This window comes from Ziziphus jujuba, chromosome 1, assembly GCF_031755915.1.
Source record: "Ziziphus jujuba cultivar Dongzao chromosome 1, ASM3175591v1".
Taxonomy (NCBI): domain Eukaryota; kingdom Viridiplantae; phylum Streptophyta; class Magnoliopsida; order Rosales; family Rhamnaceae; genus Ziziphus; species Ziziphus jujuba.
In genome coordinates, this window is record NC_083379.1 from 29,096,536 (window position 1) to 29,116,284 (window position 19,749).

General features: G+C 30.9%; 2 protein-coding genes across 4 annotated transcripts; one reads left to right on the plus strand and one right to left on the minus strand.

Annotated features, from left to right (window-relative positions):
• Window positions 1–8,638: 8,638 nt before the first annotated feature.
• Window positions 8,639–12,898, plus strand: LOC107426428 (nucleoid-associated protein At4g30620, chloroplastic). Of its 3 annotated transcripts, none has more exons than XM_016036620.4 (7): window positions 8,641–8,816; window positions 10,219–10,370; window positions 10,737–10,837; window positions 10,935–10,974; window positions 11,542–11,613; window positions 12,429–12,485; window positions 12,577–12,898. In XM_016036620.4, exons 1-7 carry the CDS (start codon window positions 8,720–8,722, stop codon window positions 12,649–12,651), a joined length of 594 nt encoding a protein of 197 aa, XP_015892106.1. In that variant the 5' UTR covers window positions 8,641–8,719; the 3' UTR covers window positions 12,652–12,898. The 3 variants fall into 3 exon arrangements, with proteins under 3 accessions (XP_060669545.1, XP_015892106.1, XP_060669544.1); XM_060813561.1 differs by lacking the exon at window positions 8,641–8,816 and adding an exon at window positions 10,020–10,139; XM_060813562.1 differs by lacking the exons at window positions 12,429–12,485; window positions 12,577–12,898 and adding an exon at window positions 12,388–12,417 and having other exon boundaries at window positions 8,639–8,816.
• Window positions 12,899–13,388: 490 nt separating this feature from the next.
• Window positions 13,389–19,320, minus strand: LOC107426467 (serine carboxypeptidase 24). Its single transcript, XM_016036668.4, has 9 exons — window positions 18,648–19,320; window positions 16,623–16,730; window positions 16,354–16,449; window positions 16,148–16,240; window positions 15,932–16,017; window positions 15,432–15,832; window positions 15,219–15,314; window positions 13,991–14,096; window positions 13,389–13,891 (listed from the first exon to the last, which is right to left on the minus strand). Exons 1-9 carry the CDS (start codon window positions 18,934–18,936, stop codon window positions 13,748–13,750), a joined length of 1,419 nt encoding a protein of 472 aa, XP_015892154.3. The 5' UTR covers window positions 18,937–19,320; the 3' UTR covers window positions 13,389–13,747.
• Window positions 19,321–19,749: the final 429 nt, after the last annotated feature.

Here is a 19,749-nt window from a genome sequence, read left to right on the forward strand (position 1 = left end):
GATGACTTGTTACCACCATAAAGAAAAAGGTTAACTGGCAAGCCAAAATTAACTAGAAGAAAGGAACCTTGTGAACCATTGAGGGAGCAAAGATCATTTGCACTTAGATGTGGGATTTGCAGGGGTTTTGGCAAGAACAAAAGGTCATGCTCTCATGTTCAAAACAATAGAAAAAAGGCAAAAAGCATTAAGGTAATGTTATCAATTCATATGCTTATTCTAATTATTTAAAGCCAAACAAATTTGCTTATGAACTTTAACATCATACTTTATTACTTAGGATGGATACAGTCAAGGGTAAAGGAATGCTGGAACTACAAATACAGCAGCTTTAGTAAAAAATTTAATTGAGTTTTTGTTCAATTTATTTAGTATTTTTAATTGAGTGTACAATCTTTAATATCATGACTTATATTTTAATACTCAGACTAAAAATGGTCAAGAGATTGGCAATGGTTTAACTGTAACAATAACAACAACTTCAACCCCAGCAGCAATATCTTCAGTTGCAAAAGGTGTAACCTTAGTACTTTTTTCTTCTTGCACAGGTATAATAGTTTTTGGAATTTATTTGTAAGAAGGATTACAATATGTTAAACCAAGCATGCCACTAATGCTTAGACTGAATTTTGTAGATAGAGGGATGAACAAGGTATAGGTTAGTGAAGCAGCAGCTATGTTTTACTCAGGTGGTGATAATTATTGGAATGTTAGGTTAGGTTGGTTTTTGTTTTTTGAAAAAGGAGGCTTTGAATACCAGCTGTGCATATTATCTATGCATTTTAGGATACAAAACACAGTATAGCAGTGTGTCCCTATTTTGGAAGACAGTACAAAAAGTATACTTTATACTATTTGTTTGGTGCAAGTAATATAAAATTATACTGTTTGTTTGGTGCATACTTGTAAAGTCACAATTAGGTTTTTTGATAGTTGGGCCAATCCAAACAATTTATGATATTTTGAACTTAATCCACTCCAATTTATGTAAAAATCCAATCCAAACTATTAAAAATGGATTTGATTGGATTTTGCCCACCCCTAATCACATTGATGTTGCAAGGAAGAGATCTTGTCTAAGAGATCAATATTTTTCTTATTTTCAGACTCTAGTTCTTGCTGGCAATTTGACAAGTCTTTTTAAAAAATTTGGCATGCACATTTCATGCCAAGTCTTTTATCTCAACTTCTTGAAAGGTTATTGATTCTTTAGCATAGTGAAAGTAGTTTATAAAAGAATGAATAAGTGAATGTAAAAAAAAAAAAACAAAAAAACAAAAAAACAAAAAAAAAAGTTTAAGAAATAATATATATATATATATATATACATATACAAATATATTACCCTAATAGCCATAATTAGGGTAGCATTGATGAAGGCTTTGTCAGAGCACCATTGATGATATCCTAAATCGATGGCGATATGGCAAAGTCACTTGTCATTAAAAGGACACAAAATGTCTTGATTTTTCGCTAGCTGATGAGCTCTCCCCAACTAATGCCCCATTGAATGATCCATAAAGGGTAGGTATTCATCCAGATGAGTAATTCTAGGTGCATTTCCTTGGCCAGTTGGTGGAATAGCTGGTGAAGCATCTATTGGTCTAACTAAAGAAGAAGATGAAACCTCATTAGCAATTTTTAATTTTTTAGATGGATCATTAGGTAAATTAACGTCAACTCCTTTTCATTTTTTTTGGTTCCTCTCCTCCATACTTATAGCCCATACTGTACTCATTCGACTAAGCAAAAATGGATGCAACTTCAATGATCGATGGGTAGCTACAAAAAAAAAAAAAAAAGATCCATTAGGCATATATATATATGTTTTATCTTTGGTTAAAATCATTGGATCAAAAATAAAATCCTTACCAGGAATTCTATACGCAGTCAGGATGTAAAAAGCAATCATCTTTTCCAAAGAAGAAGATCCCCAACCACTAGGAGCAAAAACCATTTTTTCTTGTATGATTTGTTAGACGAAGGATTGGGGTCAATTACCTTGTCACCTCACCCATGCTAGGGAGAAGCATAAAACCAACAATTAGATGAAAGTAGGGACTTTAGTTAGTAAATATGAAGAAACACATTTGCAGTCAATGTGAAATTCCACTGTTTCCCGAAAAGAAAAATGGCCAACAATGGCGCACTAGACATTGTCATCTAGTTTCCCTAGAGCAACATCTAGTCGGTTGATGACTTCTCGTCAAAAAGGGGTGAATGGGAGTGGGAAATTAAGACCGCTCTTAAAGAAACCAGTATGTAGAGTTACCATTCCAACCGAAGGTTGACATGATAATTGACCATCTTCTGGTAGGTGCAAACCAATATTTGAAAGAATGTTGTACTTTTCCCTTAAAGAAACAAGTTGTTCCTCAGTCAATACAATTGGTGTGTAATCAAAACTAAATTCTCTTTCATTGTCACTATTGTCTAACAAATCAATGGGTTCAAATTGGAAGGAAGCATTTAACATGGTTCTAGGCAAACTATTAGTTGGCATAACTAGCTATGGTACACAATGATGGGATGACAACATGCAACCATGGGATTATTATTCGACCATAGAAGGTACATATGATTTTAAACTATTTTAATTACTAGTGCAAAACATATATCTTGGAAAAGTTATAATGAAAGTATACCAATTAGTGTATAAGACATATATATAGCTGGAAAACTATCAAGGTTGGAAATATTCATGCTCACTGTGATATACATATTATATACATTCAAGCCTTTGGAAATGAGAAAAAATTTCGCTTGTGCGCATGTATGACTGAGATTAAAGAATGGGTGTTTTCCAAGTCAACATACAAGAGATATTAAGCATCTAAAGATATATATATCTATATATATATATATGGTTGAATGGAGGAAAGGGTTATATGCATGCCATGGCCGTCGAAAATTGGTTCAAGGATTCATTTCAAAGTTTTGATGGGCGTGCATGATCACATCAATATATGTATGTATATATATATATATATATATATTTACATTCTTAGATGGATAAGCAAAAAGGCAAGACATGTGTATATAAGTGGAGTACATAGAGAAATAGTCTACATACATGGAGTATATATATATATATATTTTTTTTTTTTTTAAAAATTTTTGGTAAATTACATAATTGGTCCATAAATTATACCATCATTTATAAGTCGATCTCTAAAAAATTATTCTTGATATTTTGATCTTCAAACTTGTCAAAATGTTGCACTATTAGTTTTTAAAGATCGGTCTATTCAAAATCTACTATAAAATGCATGTGACACACATGTGCTTTATATGATGAGCAAATCATATCTTTTTGCATGTCTTTTTAAGGAACTCGTTGGCAAATTTGTAACATCCGACATAATTTAAAGATTAAATATGTAATTAATCCATTATTGATAACATATATTAAAAATAATATATTCTTTAGAAAAATATAAAACTATATAGTTTGCTAAAAATGTAAAAAATATTATTTTATTGAAAAAATTTCTTCAAATTATAGTTTGTTCACAAAAATATTACAAATAATATTTTGTTAGACAATTAGAAATACTATTTTCTTTCCAAAATACTATTTCCTAAAATAATTAAGAATAATATTTTCTTCGAAAAATATAAAAGTAAACATTATCTTAAATAAATGAAAATAATATTTTCTTATAAAATTGTACTGTTATTGACAAAAAACTTTAACTAAAGTAATTAATACACTGATAATATATATTTTATTAAAAATGTCAAAAATATTATTTTATGAAAAAATAATTAAAATTATATTTTTTAAAAAATAAAACAAATTATATTTTCCTTAAAAAATATTAAAAAACATTTTTAAAATTTATATTTTTAAAAAAAGAGATATTTTTCAAAAAAAAATAGTAAAATTAATATTTTCTTCAAAAAGTGAAAATAATAGTTTCTTCAAAAATAAAGTTTTCTTAAAAAATTAATATTCTTAATTTTATTAATTAATAATATTCTCAAAAATTTGAAGAAAATATTTTTTATTTTTTTTAAAAAATTATTTTTGAATTCATAAAAAATACTTTTCCTAATATTTTTGATAAAAACATTATTTTTAATATTTTTATGAACAAAATATAATTTTTAACATTTTTCAACTAACGTATTTTTTTTGATAATTTTTTTAACAAACTATTTTTAATAGTTTTTTGTGAAGAAAATATTATGTTTAATATACATTATGATTATATTAATTACTTTAGTTAGATTTTTCCATTAATAATAATACAATTTTTGGAGAAAATATTGTTAATTATTAAAGTTAATAATAATACATTTTTTTAAGAACATATTACTATTAATATGTGTTTAATTTTCATATTTTTGAAGAAAATATATATTTTTTAAATTATTTTAGAAAGAAAATAGTGTTTTATTTTTCTAACAAAATATTATTTGTAATATTTTTGTGAACAACGTATAGTTTGGTGAAAGTTTTTAGAATAGAGTAATATTTTTGACATTTTTTAACAAACTATATAATTTTTTATATTTTTTTAAAGAAAATATTATTTTTAATATATATTACCAATAATAGATTAATTACACATTTAATCTTCAAATTATATTGGCGTAACAAATTGATTACCAAACTATGTTGTGTGTTACAAATTGGTTTCTAAAAGGATAAGTGAAAAGAGAAAGATTTACCTTTCTTTTTAAACCACTTGTGTATCATGTACATTTAACCGTCGATTTTGGATAGAATGATGTCCAGGGACTAACAGTGCAACATTTTGACAAGTAAAGAAACTAAAATACCCCAAAAAAAAATATTTAGAGACCTGCAATGTTTTGACAAGTAAAGAAACTAAAATACCCAAAAAAAAAAATATTTAGAGACTAACTTGTAAATAGCGGTAGAGGAGTGCTACATGCAATCGATTTTTCACTCACTTTAGCACTTGCTGCTTTTGGGAGGTTTCCACATTTCATCATCACTTTTTCGACAATGGTAACATAACCAATGTAAAATAATTACCCTTCTTTTGTAAACATTTACAATAATGCCATTCCTTTAAATGATATACATATTATATTTATTGTGACGACCAGTGTGGCAAGTATAGGGCACTAATAGACTACTTAATGTCTAATTCTACATCGTTCGAGTTTAGATCAGGGGATGAATAAAATATATTGATAATCACTCTCATAATATCGAGGCTTTTTAGAGCAGTTAGCTTTAGGATTCGAAAGAACTACAAACTTAAATGTGCTAAGGCCAGAACAATTCTAGGATGGGTAACCTCCTAGGAAGCTCTAAATGAAAAAAAAAAAAAATCATATACCGAATGCGGTGTCTAAATTGGGGACAATATTTCTAGGATAGGTAAGCATACACGACCACAAAAAAAAAAAAAAAAATCACATACCGAGTGCGATAGCTAAATTGGGGACAATACGTCTAGAATGGGTAACCTCCTGGGAAGTTCTGAAAAAAAAAAAGAAAAAAAAAACACTTACCGGGTGTAGTGACTAAATTGGGAATAATATTTTGGTAAAAAGTGAAAGGTCCGTCAGTGAATATAGGGTGTTACAAATGGTATTAGAGCCTATACTCGGTCGCAAATGTGCAGAGAGAACACTGGATTCAAGGGAGGTGGATTGTGATGACTAATGTGGGTGGATATGGGGCACTAACAGGCTACATAGTGTCCAATTTCACATCGTTTAGGTGTAGATCAATGGATGATTCAAATATAATGATAGTCATTCTTATAACACCAAGGCCAAACTAAATTGGGGACAATATTGACAGAAAATGATAGATCTGCTAATGAAGACAGGGTGTTACAAATGGTATCAAAACCTATCATCGGCAACAAATGTGCCAAAGAGGACATTGGGCCCAAAGGAGGTGAATGGTGACAACTAGTGTGGGCAGATGTGGGGCACTAGCAGCCTACATGGTGTCCAATCCCACATCGTCCAGGTGTAGATCATCTCAACTAAACTGGAGACAATATCAGTAGAAAGTAACAGATCTACCAATGAAGATGAAGAGTTACAAATGGTATCTGAGCCTATACTCAGCCGCAAATGTTCCAAAGAGGATGCTGCCCCAGGGGAGGTGGATTATGACAACAATGTGGGCAGATGTGGGGCACTAGCACAGGCTATATGGTGTCTAATCTTATATCGTCTAAGTGTAAATCAAAAGATGATTCAAATATAATAATAGTCACTGTCATAATGCCGAACCTTTTTAGAGTGGTTGACTTTAAGTTTCGAAAGAACAATAACATCGATAAAGAGTGACAAGTGGGGACAATATTGATAGAGAGTGATATGTCCATTAGTTGAGAACAAAATCGATAGGAAGTGACAAGTCCACCAATGGAGACAGGGTGTTACATTTATTTTATATTTTTAAAACAACTATTGTGTATTTATTATAAATTAAAATGAAGATATAATTTTTTTGGCTTAATTAAAAGAAGATATAGATTAAATAAAATTAGCATAGAATAAAAAAATATAAAACATAACTTATTTCAATAATTGACACATATGTATTCTATTTTATTAAAACTAATGTTTATAATATTTGATTTTTCAAGTATCATATAAATATTTTACTTTAAGATATTGTTATAATATTTTTAGTAATTTGCTTTATGCAAATACTTTTTATTCACAAATGAAAAGTAAATGTTAGTTATTTTGGTTTTTCCAGTAAAAAGAAAAATATTTTTAAGAAATCAATTATTAAAATAAGCTGCATTTACGATTTGTTTATTTTAGTCTATTGGTATTTTCTTATTTTATTCATAATAAACAGTAAAAAATTTTAATGTATAACGTCAATATATACTGAATATCATTTGAAGGAATAGCAATATTGTAATTGTTTGCAAAAGAAGCATAATTGTGTCACATTGATTATGTTACTGCTGTTGAAAAAGTAACAAGAACACTGGACCACTATCATTGGGAAAAGATTAAACGAAGTTTGTAATCATTGCCATCGTCTACTTTACAAAGTGGATAAAGAAAAAACTTTTGTGATTATCTCTATGAACGAAACATCAAGCTTTCTCTGGAAGAATTTGATATGCCAATTTGAAGTTTCACATACAATCAATATTAAAATAGTATACAATTTGAGGAGACATGTGTAATCAACTAGGCATCATCATTTCATTCTCTTCATCAGCTTATCCTCAAGCTAATGGTAAGGTGGAGGCCATCAATAAGATTATCAAAGCCAATTTAAAATTGAAGTTGGAGAAACTATAAAAAGCTTAAATTGAGGAGTTACCCAATGTTCTTTGGACATATAGAACTACCATTCGACCTATGCCTGTTTGAACAGCATCAGGTAATCCTGTCGTTCTTTGATTAAAATCAATACGATCTTTGGTGAAACACCATTCTCACAAGCTTTTGATGTAGAAGTGGTTACCCTAGTTCATATTGGACTACCTAATCCAAGAAGAATTTATTTATTTCCTAAAGAGAACAATGATGAATTGAGGGTCCATCTAGATTTACTAGAAGAGCTATGAAAAATTGCACATATTAGAATGGTAAAACCATTAGCTGATTTGTACTATGTTTAGATTGATGGAATAAGAGAGAATATGAAGGAAATGATTTAAGTCCTTTGTTTGACTGGTTAAAATAAGGTGGAAAGGAAAGGAAAGGAAAAGGAAGTAATTGATTCTTTCATTTTAAACAATTTTTTTTTATCCTCTCAAAATTTACAGGAAAAGAATGGAAAGGGAAATATTTTAATGAATTTTTGTAATATTTCAAAATCACTCTCATTATTATTATATGAAAATATTAACTGCCTTTTGTATCCTTTCTTTTCTTTTCTAGTTACTAATAATCTAAACAATAATTATTAATAAATGTTTTCTTTTCCTATATTATTAATAAATATAGTGTCCATTAAATTAGAAATGCTTTTTTTTTTTTTTTTACTAAACATTAAATTAGAAATGCTTACCTCACTAAAAATTAGTCATTAAATAAAATGATAGTTAATATTTGACCTAAAATTTTGAAACCCTAAATGGAGTTACACATTTTCACTGAAATCAAGAAAACCCCTATTAGAGAATTACTGTACGCAAATATTACATATATACAGGAGTCAAGCTCACATTATATTAGCATTATAGTTTTTACATTAAATTTTTCTTATTAGCTTTTAAATTTTTTTAATGGCTAAAATTTAAAAATTAATTAATAATTTAATATGAATTTAATAATATATTAAAATTTTATTTAAAATTTTTTTTATAGCAATGTATTTTTTAACTTCAAACTTTAAAACAATTTAAAAAATTATAAATGAATACTTAATGTTGAAAGCTATTAAATCCAACTGATACAAACCTTAAACCTTATTGTACATGTTGAGAAAAGGATTGCATTGACATGGCGGCCTTCAATTGGTTATTAAAAAATAAATATTTATTAAAAATGCAACTGGTCAATGTTATGAATTGTCGCTTCAAACCAATTGGTCCGTCATCAAATAAGAGTGAAACTCTGGGTGACCTAAAATCCTAAAACTACAACACCGAAGCACGAAACATCACCCTCTTTTATTTTTTATTTTTTATTTTTCATTCTTCTGAAATAAGCTCGAAACCTCACTTAAAAAAAAAATAAATAAATAAATAAAAACGCACTTTATCCTCTCTCTCTCTCTCTCTCTCGCTCTGAAACTAGGCTAATGGCGTCGAAGATTTCTGTTACGGGTCAGATATCAAAGCTACATGGACTCGGAGTGAATGACTGGAAAAGAACTTGTCCCTCATCACTCACTCTTTGTAATGCCCTCTCTCTCTCTCTCTCTCTCTCTCTCTCTCTCTCTCTCTCTGGCTGCTGAGAAAACGAGGGAATTGAATGAACTTTACTTTTTACTGCATAGGATGTAAAATTCTGCATGTTTAATGTTTTTAAGAAATTAAAGACAAAATATTTACTTGGATTTTCTGTTCTGATTAGTATGCTTGGTGAATCTGGTTAAGAATTTGTTAATATATATATATATATATATTTTTTTTTCGAATATATATTTATATGTATATGTAGATACACATATACGTTTTGAAGATACTTATTGAAAATGAAAATAAGCAAGGAAATGGATGTTCCTGTTGCACACAATGAATAACTCTATAGAGGCATTTCAGGAGATGTAAAATTCTGCATGTTTAATGTTTCAAAGTAATTAAAGATAAAATATTTACTTGGATTTTCATTATTTTCTGAATAGTATGCTTGGTGAATCTGGTTGACAATTTGTTATTTTTAGTTTTTCTTATTTTGGGTCTAATTGAAACACTTTGGAGGTCTATGGATTTTTTTTTTTTTTTAGTTTTTCGATATATATATATATATATAGATATATATGTTTGTGTATGTTTGTGTGTGTATGTGGATACACACATATTTTTTGTAGATACTTGTTGAAAATGAAAATTAAGCAAGGAAATGGATGTTCCAATTGCAGACAATGAATAACTCTATAAAGGCATGGATAACTCTATATATGTTTTGAAGATAGTTGAATTTTAAAGGCTTGCGGATGAATGATGAATTGACACTTAAGAAGGTGGGAAATTACAATTAAGAACGAAGATAATTGATAGCCTAAGAATGAAATGAGGGGAAAGATGAGAGTAAGAAAAATAATAAAAGAGAATAACGAGAAGAAAATTGCAGGTACTAATAATTATGGAGCAGTGTCATTTTAGGAGTGGTTGATAGACTTGTAATGCGTTAATAGTATTATCCCATTATGCCTGTATTTTCCACTCTTTCAAAATTATCTTAAAGATGGAATAGTTGAGGTAACAATTTTGCATTTTATTTATTGATTATGAATTTGTTTGGATTTGGGATGGAACGAAAACAAAGTAAAGATTTCTGAAAAAAGGAAAAGGAGAGACTTTTTGCTGTTAAGTATTTTTTTACACTTCAGGAGATGTAGAAGAAAATTTTGATGGAAAAATTTTATGTAATTCTTTCTCTCTGTGTATATGACAGTTTAAGATGTTTGATTGTTTCTTAATACGGCAAGTTTAAGATGCTGTGTCTTAAAATGAGAGAGAATGAGGATCTAGAGAATTGTGTTAAACGATTACCTGGTAAAGGGATGAACCTTTAATTCTTGTTTGTAACCTCTTCCTTTGCTTTTAACTTAATCCTTTTATGTCCACTGTACAGGCAATCTAAATTCGACTGCAAATTTAGCTGGTACACAGATCTTCTCCCCGTGTTCTGTGAACTTTGGGCAAAATTACAGATCTCTCCGCATATGTGGTCTATTTGGTGGGAAGAAGGAAAATAATGAGAAGAGTGATGATGCTCCTTCGAAGGTTGATCAATTTAATCTGTTATTCAAGTCTATATATATATATATATATAGTCTAGGTATAAAGTAATTCAGGAGCCAGCAATATCCATATATCCCATAAAAGTAATGCTCACCTGATTTTACAAGGGCACACGCATGTGGGATTTGTTATATCTTGGGTTTGATTTATATGCAGGATAAGTCACATTTCTTTTAACCTGACTATCACATATTTTTCTTGTTCTTGTTGGTTCTTTTTTTTTTTTTTTTTTTTTTTTTGCTTCCCTATCATGTATTGTTTTAGTGAATTGAGTTCTTGGGTAGAACTTTTGCTTCTCTTGAATCTTTTAAATTGAGACTAACATTGAATTATGCTATGTGATTTTAGGCAGGAATCTTTGGGAATATGCAGAATCTGTATGAGACGGTGAAGAAGGCACAAAATGTTGTGCAAGTTGAGGCAGTGCGAGTGCAAAAAGAACTTGCTGTGTATAACATGATTAATTTCATTGTCCTCACATTTTAAAATTCTTCTATTGCATTCCTTAATTTTTTTTATTTATTTTTTTCATGTTCTTTTTTGCAGAGCAGAGTTTGATGGTTACTGTGAAGGCGAGCTAATAAAGGTATATATCTCTCTCGCTGACAAACATACATTTGTTTTGTATGCTACAGATGCTGTTTGCCCTGTCTTTCACCAATTTGGATATTTACCACAAAAAAAAAAATTCAGTCAGTTTAAGTTCAAGTTTTTGTTATAGCTAAGAACAAAGTTGCCTTAAAATTTGGTACAGTTTCGTTCGATTTTCGTTATTTAAGGCAAAATTTTATCTTTTCTGGTTGCTGTTCTGTGACTATATTCTTAAGGGGATTATTATAGCAGTTACTATTTTAGTACAGGCCCACTTATTTTATTTTATTTTATTTTATTTATTTATTTATTATTATTTTTTTTGGAATTGTTGTTACATTTATGATTATGACAATGTTGAAACCCATTGACATTAGCAGAGTTTTTGGTTTCTTGTCATTTGATATCTTCACAAGGTATGAAATATAGAAATGCTTGGAATACAAATTCCATACTAATGCTCAGTTGAATGGAGTATATCTTTAGAGTTCTTTTGATTGCCTTTTTTTGCATCTCACTTCTTTTATCCCTAAGCTTAACCATAACTATTTCTACTGTTTAGGTAACACTGTCTGGTAACCAGCAACCTATACGGACAGAGATCACTGAGGCTGCAATGGAATTAGGACCAGAAGTGAGTGCCCGCAACTCACTTGACATTTTGTGACCATCATGTTACTTTTTCTCTTGGTTGAAAGATGAAAATGCATATCTATCAAGTTTTTTAAATTTTGGAATCAATGTTTGTCCTGCTAGACTATAGAGAAAGGCCGCTCATGATAATCATTTAAATAGTGGTTGTTGAAACTTGAAATACTATTGTACTCTTTTCTTAACCAAGTCACAAGAAAATCCAAAGGTATGTCTCTTGGCATACCAAGTCATTTTTAATATGATGTCGAAAATTTGTAAAATTGCTAAATTGTCTTTTCCAAATTGGAGTCTCAAATAGTCTTTTTCCAAATTGCAGTCCCAAATAGTTGGCATTCTCTTCTTTGTAGAGGACTATCATAGTGCTATGTTTTTGTCCTCTTGTGGACAGATTGATTGAGCTCATGGCCTATGCCTCAATACGTAAAATTTTGGTAGTTTGGCATGATCATCTGGATGACAACGCTTCTGGTTTTGAGGGATGTCTTTGATAAATGTTGAATTTGGTAAACAAAAATGGCTCTGTTTCTGAAGAATGAAGGGGATGTTAACTAACTCTTTATTAGCAAAATGTTTAGTTACAAGTCCATAAATGAAACCCTTCCCAACCTTTTAATGTTTTGGCTCAATTTTCATTCTCATTTTATAAATAATTGCAAAATTGAGAAGCTTTTATTGGTTGGTTTAAGCTATGCTAAAAAATTTGTATGATAACCAAAAATGTGAATAATATTTGGATGCTTGATGTCTGTTTTAGATGCTAAAGAAATAAAGATTGGTTTCCATTTTATGCTGTAGAAAGTTTCTCTTTTGGTTACTGAGGCGTACAAGGATGCACATCAGAAGAGTGTCCAGGTGAGAATTTCCCATTTTACTGAAGGAATGCAACAGTTATTCTGCTGCTTTTCTATTTAAACTGAAAGTCTTTGGTCTTATTGACTCTCAGGCAATGAAGGAAAGAATGAGTGATCTTGCCCAAAGTTTAGGAATGCCACCAGGGGTCGGTGATGGATTGAAGTAATGGTTTTTTTCCTCTGAGATAATGTCAATTTTGTGTACCGTCTGGGCAAAATGCTCACCTTGTAAGTACCATGAGTTTGTTTTCATTTAAATACCAGTTTTTAACTAAAGTAGAGACTTGTAATTTCATATCTCCTTCCTCATGAAAAAAATGAATGTTGCATATTGGTTACACCGATTTGTCATAACCGATGAATACAACCATGAACAACACAATTAAGAGTCCAAGAGGAAAAGGTTGTGGTTGAGGTAGGTGGCTATTGCTTTTCTCCCAATCCTGACAAATGACCTGAATATGACAATCGTTTTGTTTCATTTTTAGGAATTATGGTTTTGTGTGGTAGAGGCATACTAGTTTTTATATTATTTATAAAACGGAAATGAACTAATTTTATACTAGTTTCGACGTTGATGTTTTTCATGTTAAGTACTTGATGTGTAAATTCAGCATCAATGTTACACGAAGTTCATGCAAATCTTGTCAAGTACCGCTGAGGATATGTTTGCTGATCTAAATGTATCTTGCATTGAAAATACTTGTCAAACTTCATCCTCTATCTTTTCTTCCTTAACATGTTTTGGTGACTAGAGGTTTTCTGGTAAAGGAAGACGTTTTGTTTGAATGAGTTTTACACTGCCTTTATTTCATTGAACAAGAACACGAGGAAGAAAAGAATTTTCATTTCTTTAGAACTGCTATATAGTCCTATAAATCGTTTTAGCAAAGCAGACTGCATAAAATGAAAATGCATTTGTTGAAATAGTTAATCAGGAATTTAATAATCCTTGGACTTAAGAACTATACACATTAAAAGACGCAGGTACTCTATGTTATGCTATCCAAGAAAATTCTTGGATCTTATTGTACTTGCGTTGAAGAATTTCCAAGTGAAATAACAAATTTAATTCATAATCTGTCTGAAGATTTCCCAAATTGACCCCAATCTACTTGCTTCATGATAATATCAAAACTAATTTCAATGAATGGTTCCTAATCTAGTCTCTTCATCGTTAAATACGGATTTTGCTCTGACGGATCAATTACTCTTGGATCAAATATCTATGTGATCAAATATCTATGTTTCTTGATTACAATGTCAAGATTTTGGCAATTCTTTTCCTGCCAAAAATGACCTGAAAAGGATGAAAGCTCTCTTGGGCTGAAAGAGTGGAACTTCATGGCCTGCTCCTCTAACGGTTGCAAAAGTTAGGCCATCATAAACCTCTGTCCATCCTCCTACCTATCAAAAACAATTTGACCCAGAACTCTTATAACCCTCTTTGATAATGAAAATGGACGATATTGCAATAGGTTTTTCATTACATTTTCTGATCATTACCTGCCTCCCTGAGTACCATGGATACCACCTGGTTTTGATTTTAAGGTTGAGATGGCTGAGGGAGAATCTTGTGGCTGTCACCGGAACAACTGAATCGGTGTCCCCACTGCAATGAAACAGAAGTAATAGGCATTAAATTCTGTCTCTGCTTATTATGTTAATGTCCCATGAAAATAGAAAATTTCCCAACTCTTTACTTTAAAATGAACTTGATGCCTAATTTAAAATTGACTCTTCTTGCTTACTTTTATGGTAATTTTTGTATTCTTGCCTCCATGAATCTCATGGTATTGTGTTTCTTAAAATTGATCAAAAGAAAAATCACATCACAATTTAAGTTGGATAAAATTTTTTGAACCATCTATAAATATCATCTTTTTCTTTTGTTTCTGTTTTTGTATTTTGTTTTTCAATACTGACAGGGGAAGTCATGACAAGCCCCAGTTTAGGGAACAGAGGTCATGATCATAACATCCATTCATAATTTGAAATGGTCAAAAAGAAAAAAGAGATTATAACGATAATAAACCAGTCAAACACTCGAATCTTTTCAAAAGCCAACTTTCCTGCAAACGGAACAGATAATTCATTTATGGTGATTTGACTTTGTTTAATTAACAAAATGTTCATGGGAAAGAGAGGAGCCGTAGTTGTCAGGCAGTTTTGATAGCTCTAGATGTATATCAGCCTTTCAGGTGTTTTTTGATTTTTATATATATTTTATATTTTCCCTTAATCCCAAAGTACGGATGGGAAGAGGGACTAAGAGGTGACCAATCTTCTTCCTGTTAAAATCTCTGGTGTGATTTTACTGCAACTGGGTAAAGCTTTCTAAGTTTCTCCTCTCTAATTTTTATTTTATTTTATTTTATTTTTTTATTAAAATTTCAGATGTAAGAGTCACAATGATTCAAATGTTCGATTCAGGGGCTGGTATGTACATATATAATATATATTAATTTAAGGTGATTTTTGGTGTCCTATGTAGAAACAAGTCTCTATAAAATCTCCATGGGACCAAATTCCCAGCTATAATATATATTTTCTGTCAAATCTCTGTTTGTGTATGGTGGATATACTGAAAGAAACTGAAAATCAAATAGCAAGTACCCGAAAACTTATCAGGAGCAGCTACGTGCACAAATTTCATTACTATTAATTTCTCCTTCTAGAGCTCATCAATTTCAATATAAAAATATTTCCAGTACAGGTTTTATTGAAATCTTACCTGAAAACCCAGATTCTTAAACCAGCTTCAATCAGGTTCTTGTAAGTTGGTAAGATGGAGTTTTCAGAATCCGTCCAATACTTAAGAAGAACATCACTGCAAGCTCCCCAAAAATGAAAATTTTCACACACAAAAAACAAAACAAAACAAAACAAGAAAACAAAATTTTATTACAAGATTGAGAAAATATTAATTAATAATGAAATTAAGAACCTGCAAGCAGTCCATTTGTAAGGAATCCCTGTAGTGTTTGCATGCAAGGCCTTCTGAACATCTGGTCTGTTGTAATATTTCTCTGCATAATTCTCGGTGCATGGATCATACCCAGTAACCCTTCGACGCAGAAGAGTATTTTTGAGCCTCATGATTTGCATTGTTTTGTTAGGCAATGCCATGCAAGATGGAGTGTAAATGCTGTACTGGTCTATATCTCCAAATTCATGGTTCATTGCATAGCTCACTGCGTTGTCACAGTGTTTAGAGGCTTCCTCTGCACTGAAATTGCAGTGTTTGAGGATTGACTGGTACGTCTGATCGGATATCATGGAATGTGTCCACCAAAATGTCACAGTTCCAATGCTATCATAGTAATTATCTGTCACAGCATTGCCCACCTACATACATACATATATATATATATATATAAATATATATTCATTAATCTAGTTCAAATAACATAAACTATATATAATTTAATTTATAATTTCACTTACTATAAATCCTTTAAGATTGAGGATGGGATGAGAATTTGCTTTATTGTAATCCACGATTCTCTTTGCTAATTGTGGTACATAATGTCCTATATAATGCGAAAGCATATCAAACTAATTAAATATCTAATTTATATATTAACTTGAATTATTTGATTATATGGCAATATATCTATATTGCCATATATATATATATATTTTTTTTTTTTTTTGGCATACCTGCATAACTTTCCCCAGCAATGTAGAATTCTCTGTACTTATATTCTGGAAACCGTGACATCCAACGAAGGAGAAAAACCAGAGCATCCTGAGCTGTGTCATATAATTAGCCCTTCTTATGAATATTTGTTCTCTGCGCTAAATATGAAGTGGTTTTTCAATTAAAGATGAAATTGATTAATTTATCATTCATATTTTTAATTTACCTGTCCTTTTGTCTCCGGAATCTTTAAGGTTGGAACTTGTATTAGTATATGAGAAACCCACTCCAGCAGGAGATTCAAGAAATAGAATATTTGCTTCTGCAAATAAAATTTAAGAATAAATTAAAATTTCAATTTCCACGGAAAAACAAAAGAAATTAATTAAATCAAGCTGGCATATAATAATGATAAAATAAACTCAAAATAGCACATAAACTAAATAAACAGCAATTAATTTGGCGCAAAGATGGTGGTTATTAATTACTATGTACCTGTATTCCAGGAGTACTTGTTACGATAGAGAGATTGACCAGTCCTATTGATCCGAAATGGTCCAATTTCCTCTGATGCTCCATATGCAACTGAGGAACATCCTGGTCCTGCACAAGAACAGCCCAGAAACTAACTGTGAAGCACCGCTATTTTCTAAGTCAAGTTTTACTTATTATTATTATTATTATTATTATTATTGCTTGTCTGACATTTAAGCCTCTTGCCGTAAGTTTGGCTAACAAGATATTTTGTTTTCCTCCAAAAGAAAGAAAGAACTAACGAAAGATATAAATTTTTTTTACAACCATACTTTTCCCACACTATATATGGACGTATATATACATACCGTCAATTTCAAATCAAAAGTTCTCCACCATATCATTTCTTTATATATATATATATATATATACATAATTAATTTACATGCACTCAAACACATTAATGTATCGATATATATAAAAATAAATAAATGAACGCACAAAATTTATCCACCAAATGTGTTAATCTTCAATTGAAACTCCACTTAATTATACATGATTACTAATATATAATGCCCATTATAATTCAATTAACAAAAATGATTCTTTATACTAGCATTACTTTTTTTTTTTTTTTTTTTTGGGGTAAATAGGTAGCTAGCATTACTGTTCTTGCTCAAATTGACAATCTACAATTTCCAAACAATTCACATCATTATCATCACCATTATCACTTCTGAACACGCGTGCTGCAGAGGAAGATGGGAATATATAGATAGAGAAGCTTTATCTTTTTAGTGTATTTTTCTTGGTACAAAATGGATTTGCAGGGAAAGTTTAGTGCAAAAAGATGGTTCACTTTATGGGTAGCAACTTGGTTGGTTTTCTATACCCAACATGTACATATTGAAGACAAACCAAGCAAAGTGACGAAAATTCTCGCAGAAGACCTTTTTTGGAGGTGTAAACGTCTGTTATAGAAGGAATATAACCCTAAAAAGATACAGACAGAAAAAGATGACGAGGACCCATGTGGGTTTTTCTTACTTCTTTTCTCTTTTTTCTACGTTGCAGGTTCTACATCCCACTTCTTTTCCACTCTTCTGCTTGATGACAGTGATGTTGGCGCATTCTAGTCAGCTCTATGAGCTTTTGGTAATGTACGCATCTTGTGGATGGATACGTGTGTATACGTTTTGGTAATGTATGCAGCTAATATGGTTTTTAACTTATGGACTGATTAACTGGGCTTCCGAGTGCGCAGTTCGAGTTTTATAGGTGGAGAGGGGGCCTAGAAGATAGCCAAAAAAAAAGGGTACGCAGATAGATGAGGACAAAAATGTAAATGAGCCATTTATGTGAGCCAGAGAAATATTTTGCTCATCATTTTGGCATCAATATTGCCATTTCCCAAAAACACAAAACAAATTGACAATTAACATATGATTACCACTTTGACCATAAAAATAAAAATAAAAATAAAAAGAATCGAAAAAACATATGATTACCACGACCCAATATCAAAACTGGGTTTTTCTTAATTTGTCTTGAATGCCGATTTCAGTTGGATTGATCTATTAAAAATCTTTCCAATGATATTAAGATAAATTTAAAATACTTCAGTTTGATTGATTTAAACTTAAAATACTTCAGCTTAATCCAGTCCGATCCCGTAACACAAAAATGAAACAAATTAACAATTAACATTTTCCTGGAAAGTGGTTCGTCATTTAGTGGGAAAATATATATACCACTCAGGCTGTTTGGCCTTGTAAATTAATAAAATCTTCTTCCAGCTTAATTAGCTTCAACAACCCATCAATGGATTTAATATACCACTGCCATTGTTCAGGAGGCATATGACAAATTGATAGCCAGCTAAGAAATAAATCCATTATCACTGAAAAATATTTCCAAAAACCATCTTCACAAAATAAATTATCACTGAAAAGTATTTCCAAAAACCATGTTCACTGAAAAAAAAAAAAAACAAAAAAACACACACACACACACATGGCCAGTAAGAAAACAGACATCAAAACTGACCTCCATTAAGCCAAAGAACAAGAGGCTTTTTCTCAGGAAATGTAGTGGCTTCAGTCAGCCAGTAGAAGAGAGCTCGACCATCTTGCTCATTGACTGTAACATACCCAGAAAACTGGTTGAATGGCACTGGTGGTTGTCCAGGGAGTACAGAGATTCGATCTATCTCTCTCTGTTTCGGCCCCAGAGTAGCAACAATGATGTCGGTCAAAGATAAAAATAGAAGGGAAAAGAAGAAGAAGAAGAATACAAGAACTTTCCCTGGGAATAATAATCCCATTTCCATTTCCATAGTGAGAGAAAGAAGATAAAGCTTTAAATTCTCTGGAAAGGAATTGTGGGAGTGCAGAGAAGAGAGAAAGATATTTTGAAGAAGGAGAGGCTCAATTATAGATTTATAAGTAGGCAGAGTAGTGGGCTTCCAATCTGTTGTTGCTGCATTACTACACAAATGCAAGTTGGGGCAGCTATACCTCTAGCTCTCTGTGTGGACCTGCCTCACAGTTTCTCTCTCTTTCTCCTTCTCTCTCTCCAGATTTAGCGAGCGCGAGAGAGAGAGAGAGAGAGAAATTTGACCTACTAGAAAATTGAAGACCCTGATGAGAATAGAAATCAATCCAGAAAGCACCATAATAAATGAGTCACAATAAGACTCTCCGTCTCCAATTAGGACAGTCGAACTGCTTAATATTGAGCCAAAGCAACATTTTAGCTATACCCACAATGGGGCCCTTAGGTTAAGTTCAATTTATATTGTTGTAAAAGCCTTTATCTAGGCTGATTTTTCTTTTTCTTTCTATTTTCTATTTTTTTTTTTTTTTTTTTAGTATCAAAAACTAGAAATGTAAGTTCAAACTAATTGTTCAAACTAAACTATTACCAAATTGTTCGTTTCTCATATATGTAGAAATTAAACTTAACATGTTACTGCTTTAATTAGGATCTTATATGTAGTATCAAATAATACAATAAGTTATTTAAGTGAATTGCAACTATTTAATCAAATAATTAAGATTCAAAATATATCCAAGATTGATGTTATTTGTGACTAACTACACTATACAAATGTAAAGCAGCATTAAAACAACCAAAAAAAAAAAAAAAA

Excerpts from the sequence above, each read along its gene's own strand:
- LOC107426428 (XM_016036620.4), top strand. The coding sequence starts at position 8,720 with ATGGCGTCGAAGATTTCTGTTACGGGTCAGATATCAAAGCTACATGGA. Across the intron at positions 10,371-10,736 it reads GTGATGATGCTCCTTCGAAG|GCAGGAATCTTTGGGAATAT; the intron begins GTTGATCAATTT and ends ATGTGATTTTAG. Across the intron at positions 12,486-12,576 it reads CACATCAGAAGAGTGTCCAG|GCAATGAAGGAAAGAATGAG; the intron begins GTGAGAATTTCC and ends ATTGACTCTCAG.
- LOC107426467 (XM_016036668.4), bottom strand. The coding sequence starts at position 18,936 with ATGGAAATGGAAATGGGATTATTATTCCCAGGGAAAGTTCTTGTATTC. Across the intron at positions 16,731-18,647 it reads TGTTCTTTGGCTTAATGGAG|GACCAGGATGTTCCTCAGTT; the intron begins GTCAGTTTTGAT and ends GTTCTTGTGCAG. Across the intron at positions 16,018-16,147 it reads TGCTGGGGAAAGTTATGCAG|GACATTATGTACCACAATTA; the intron begins GTATGCCAAAAA and ends CGCATTATATAG.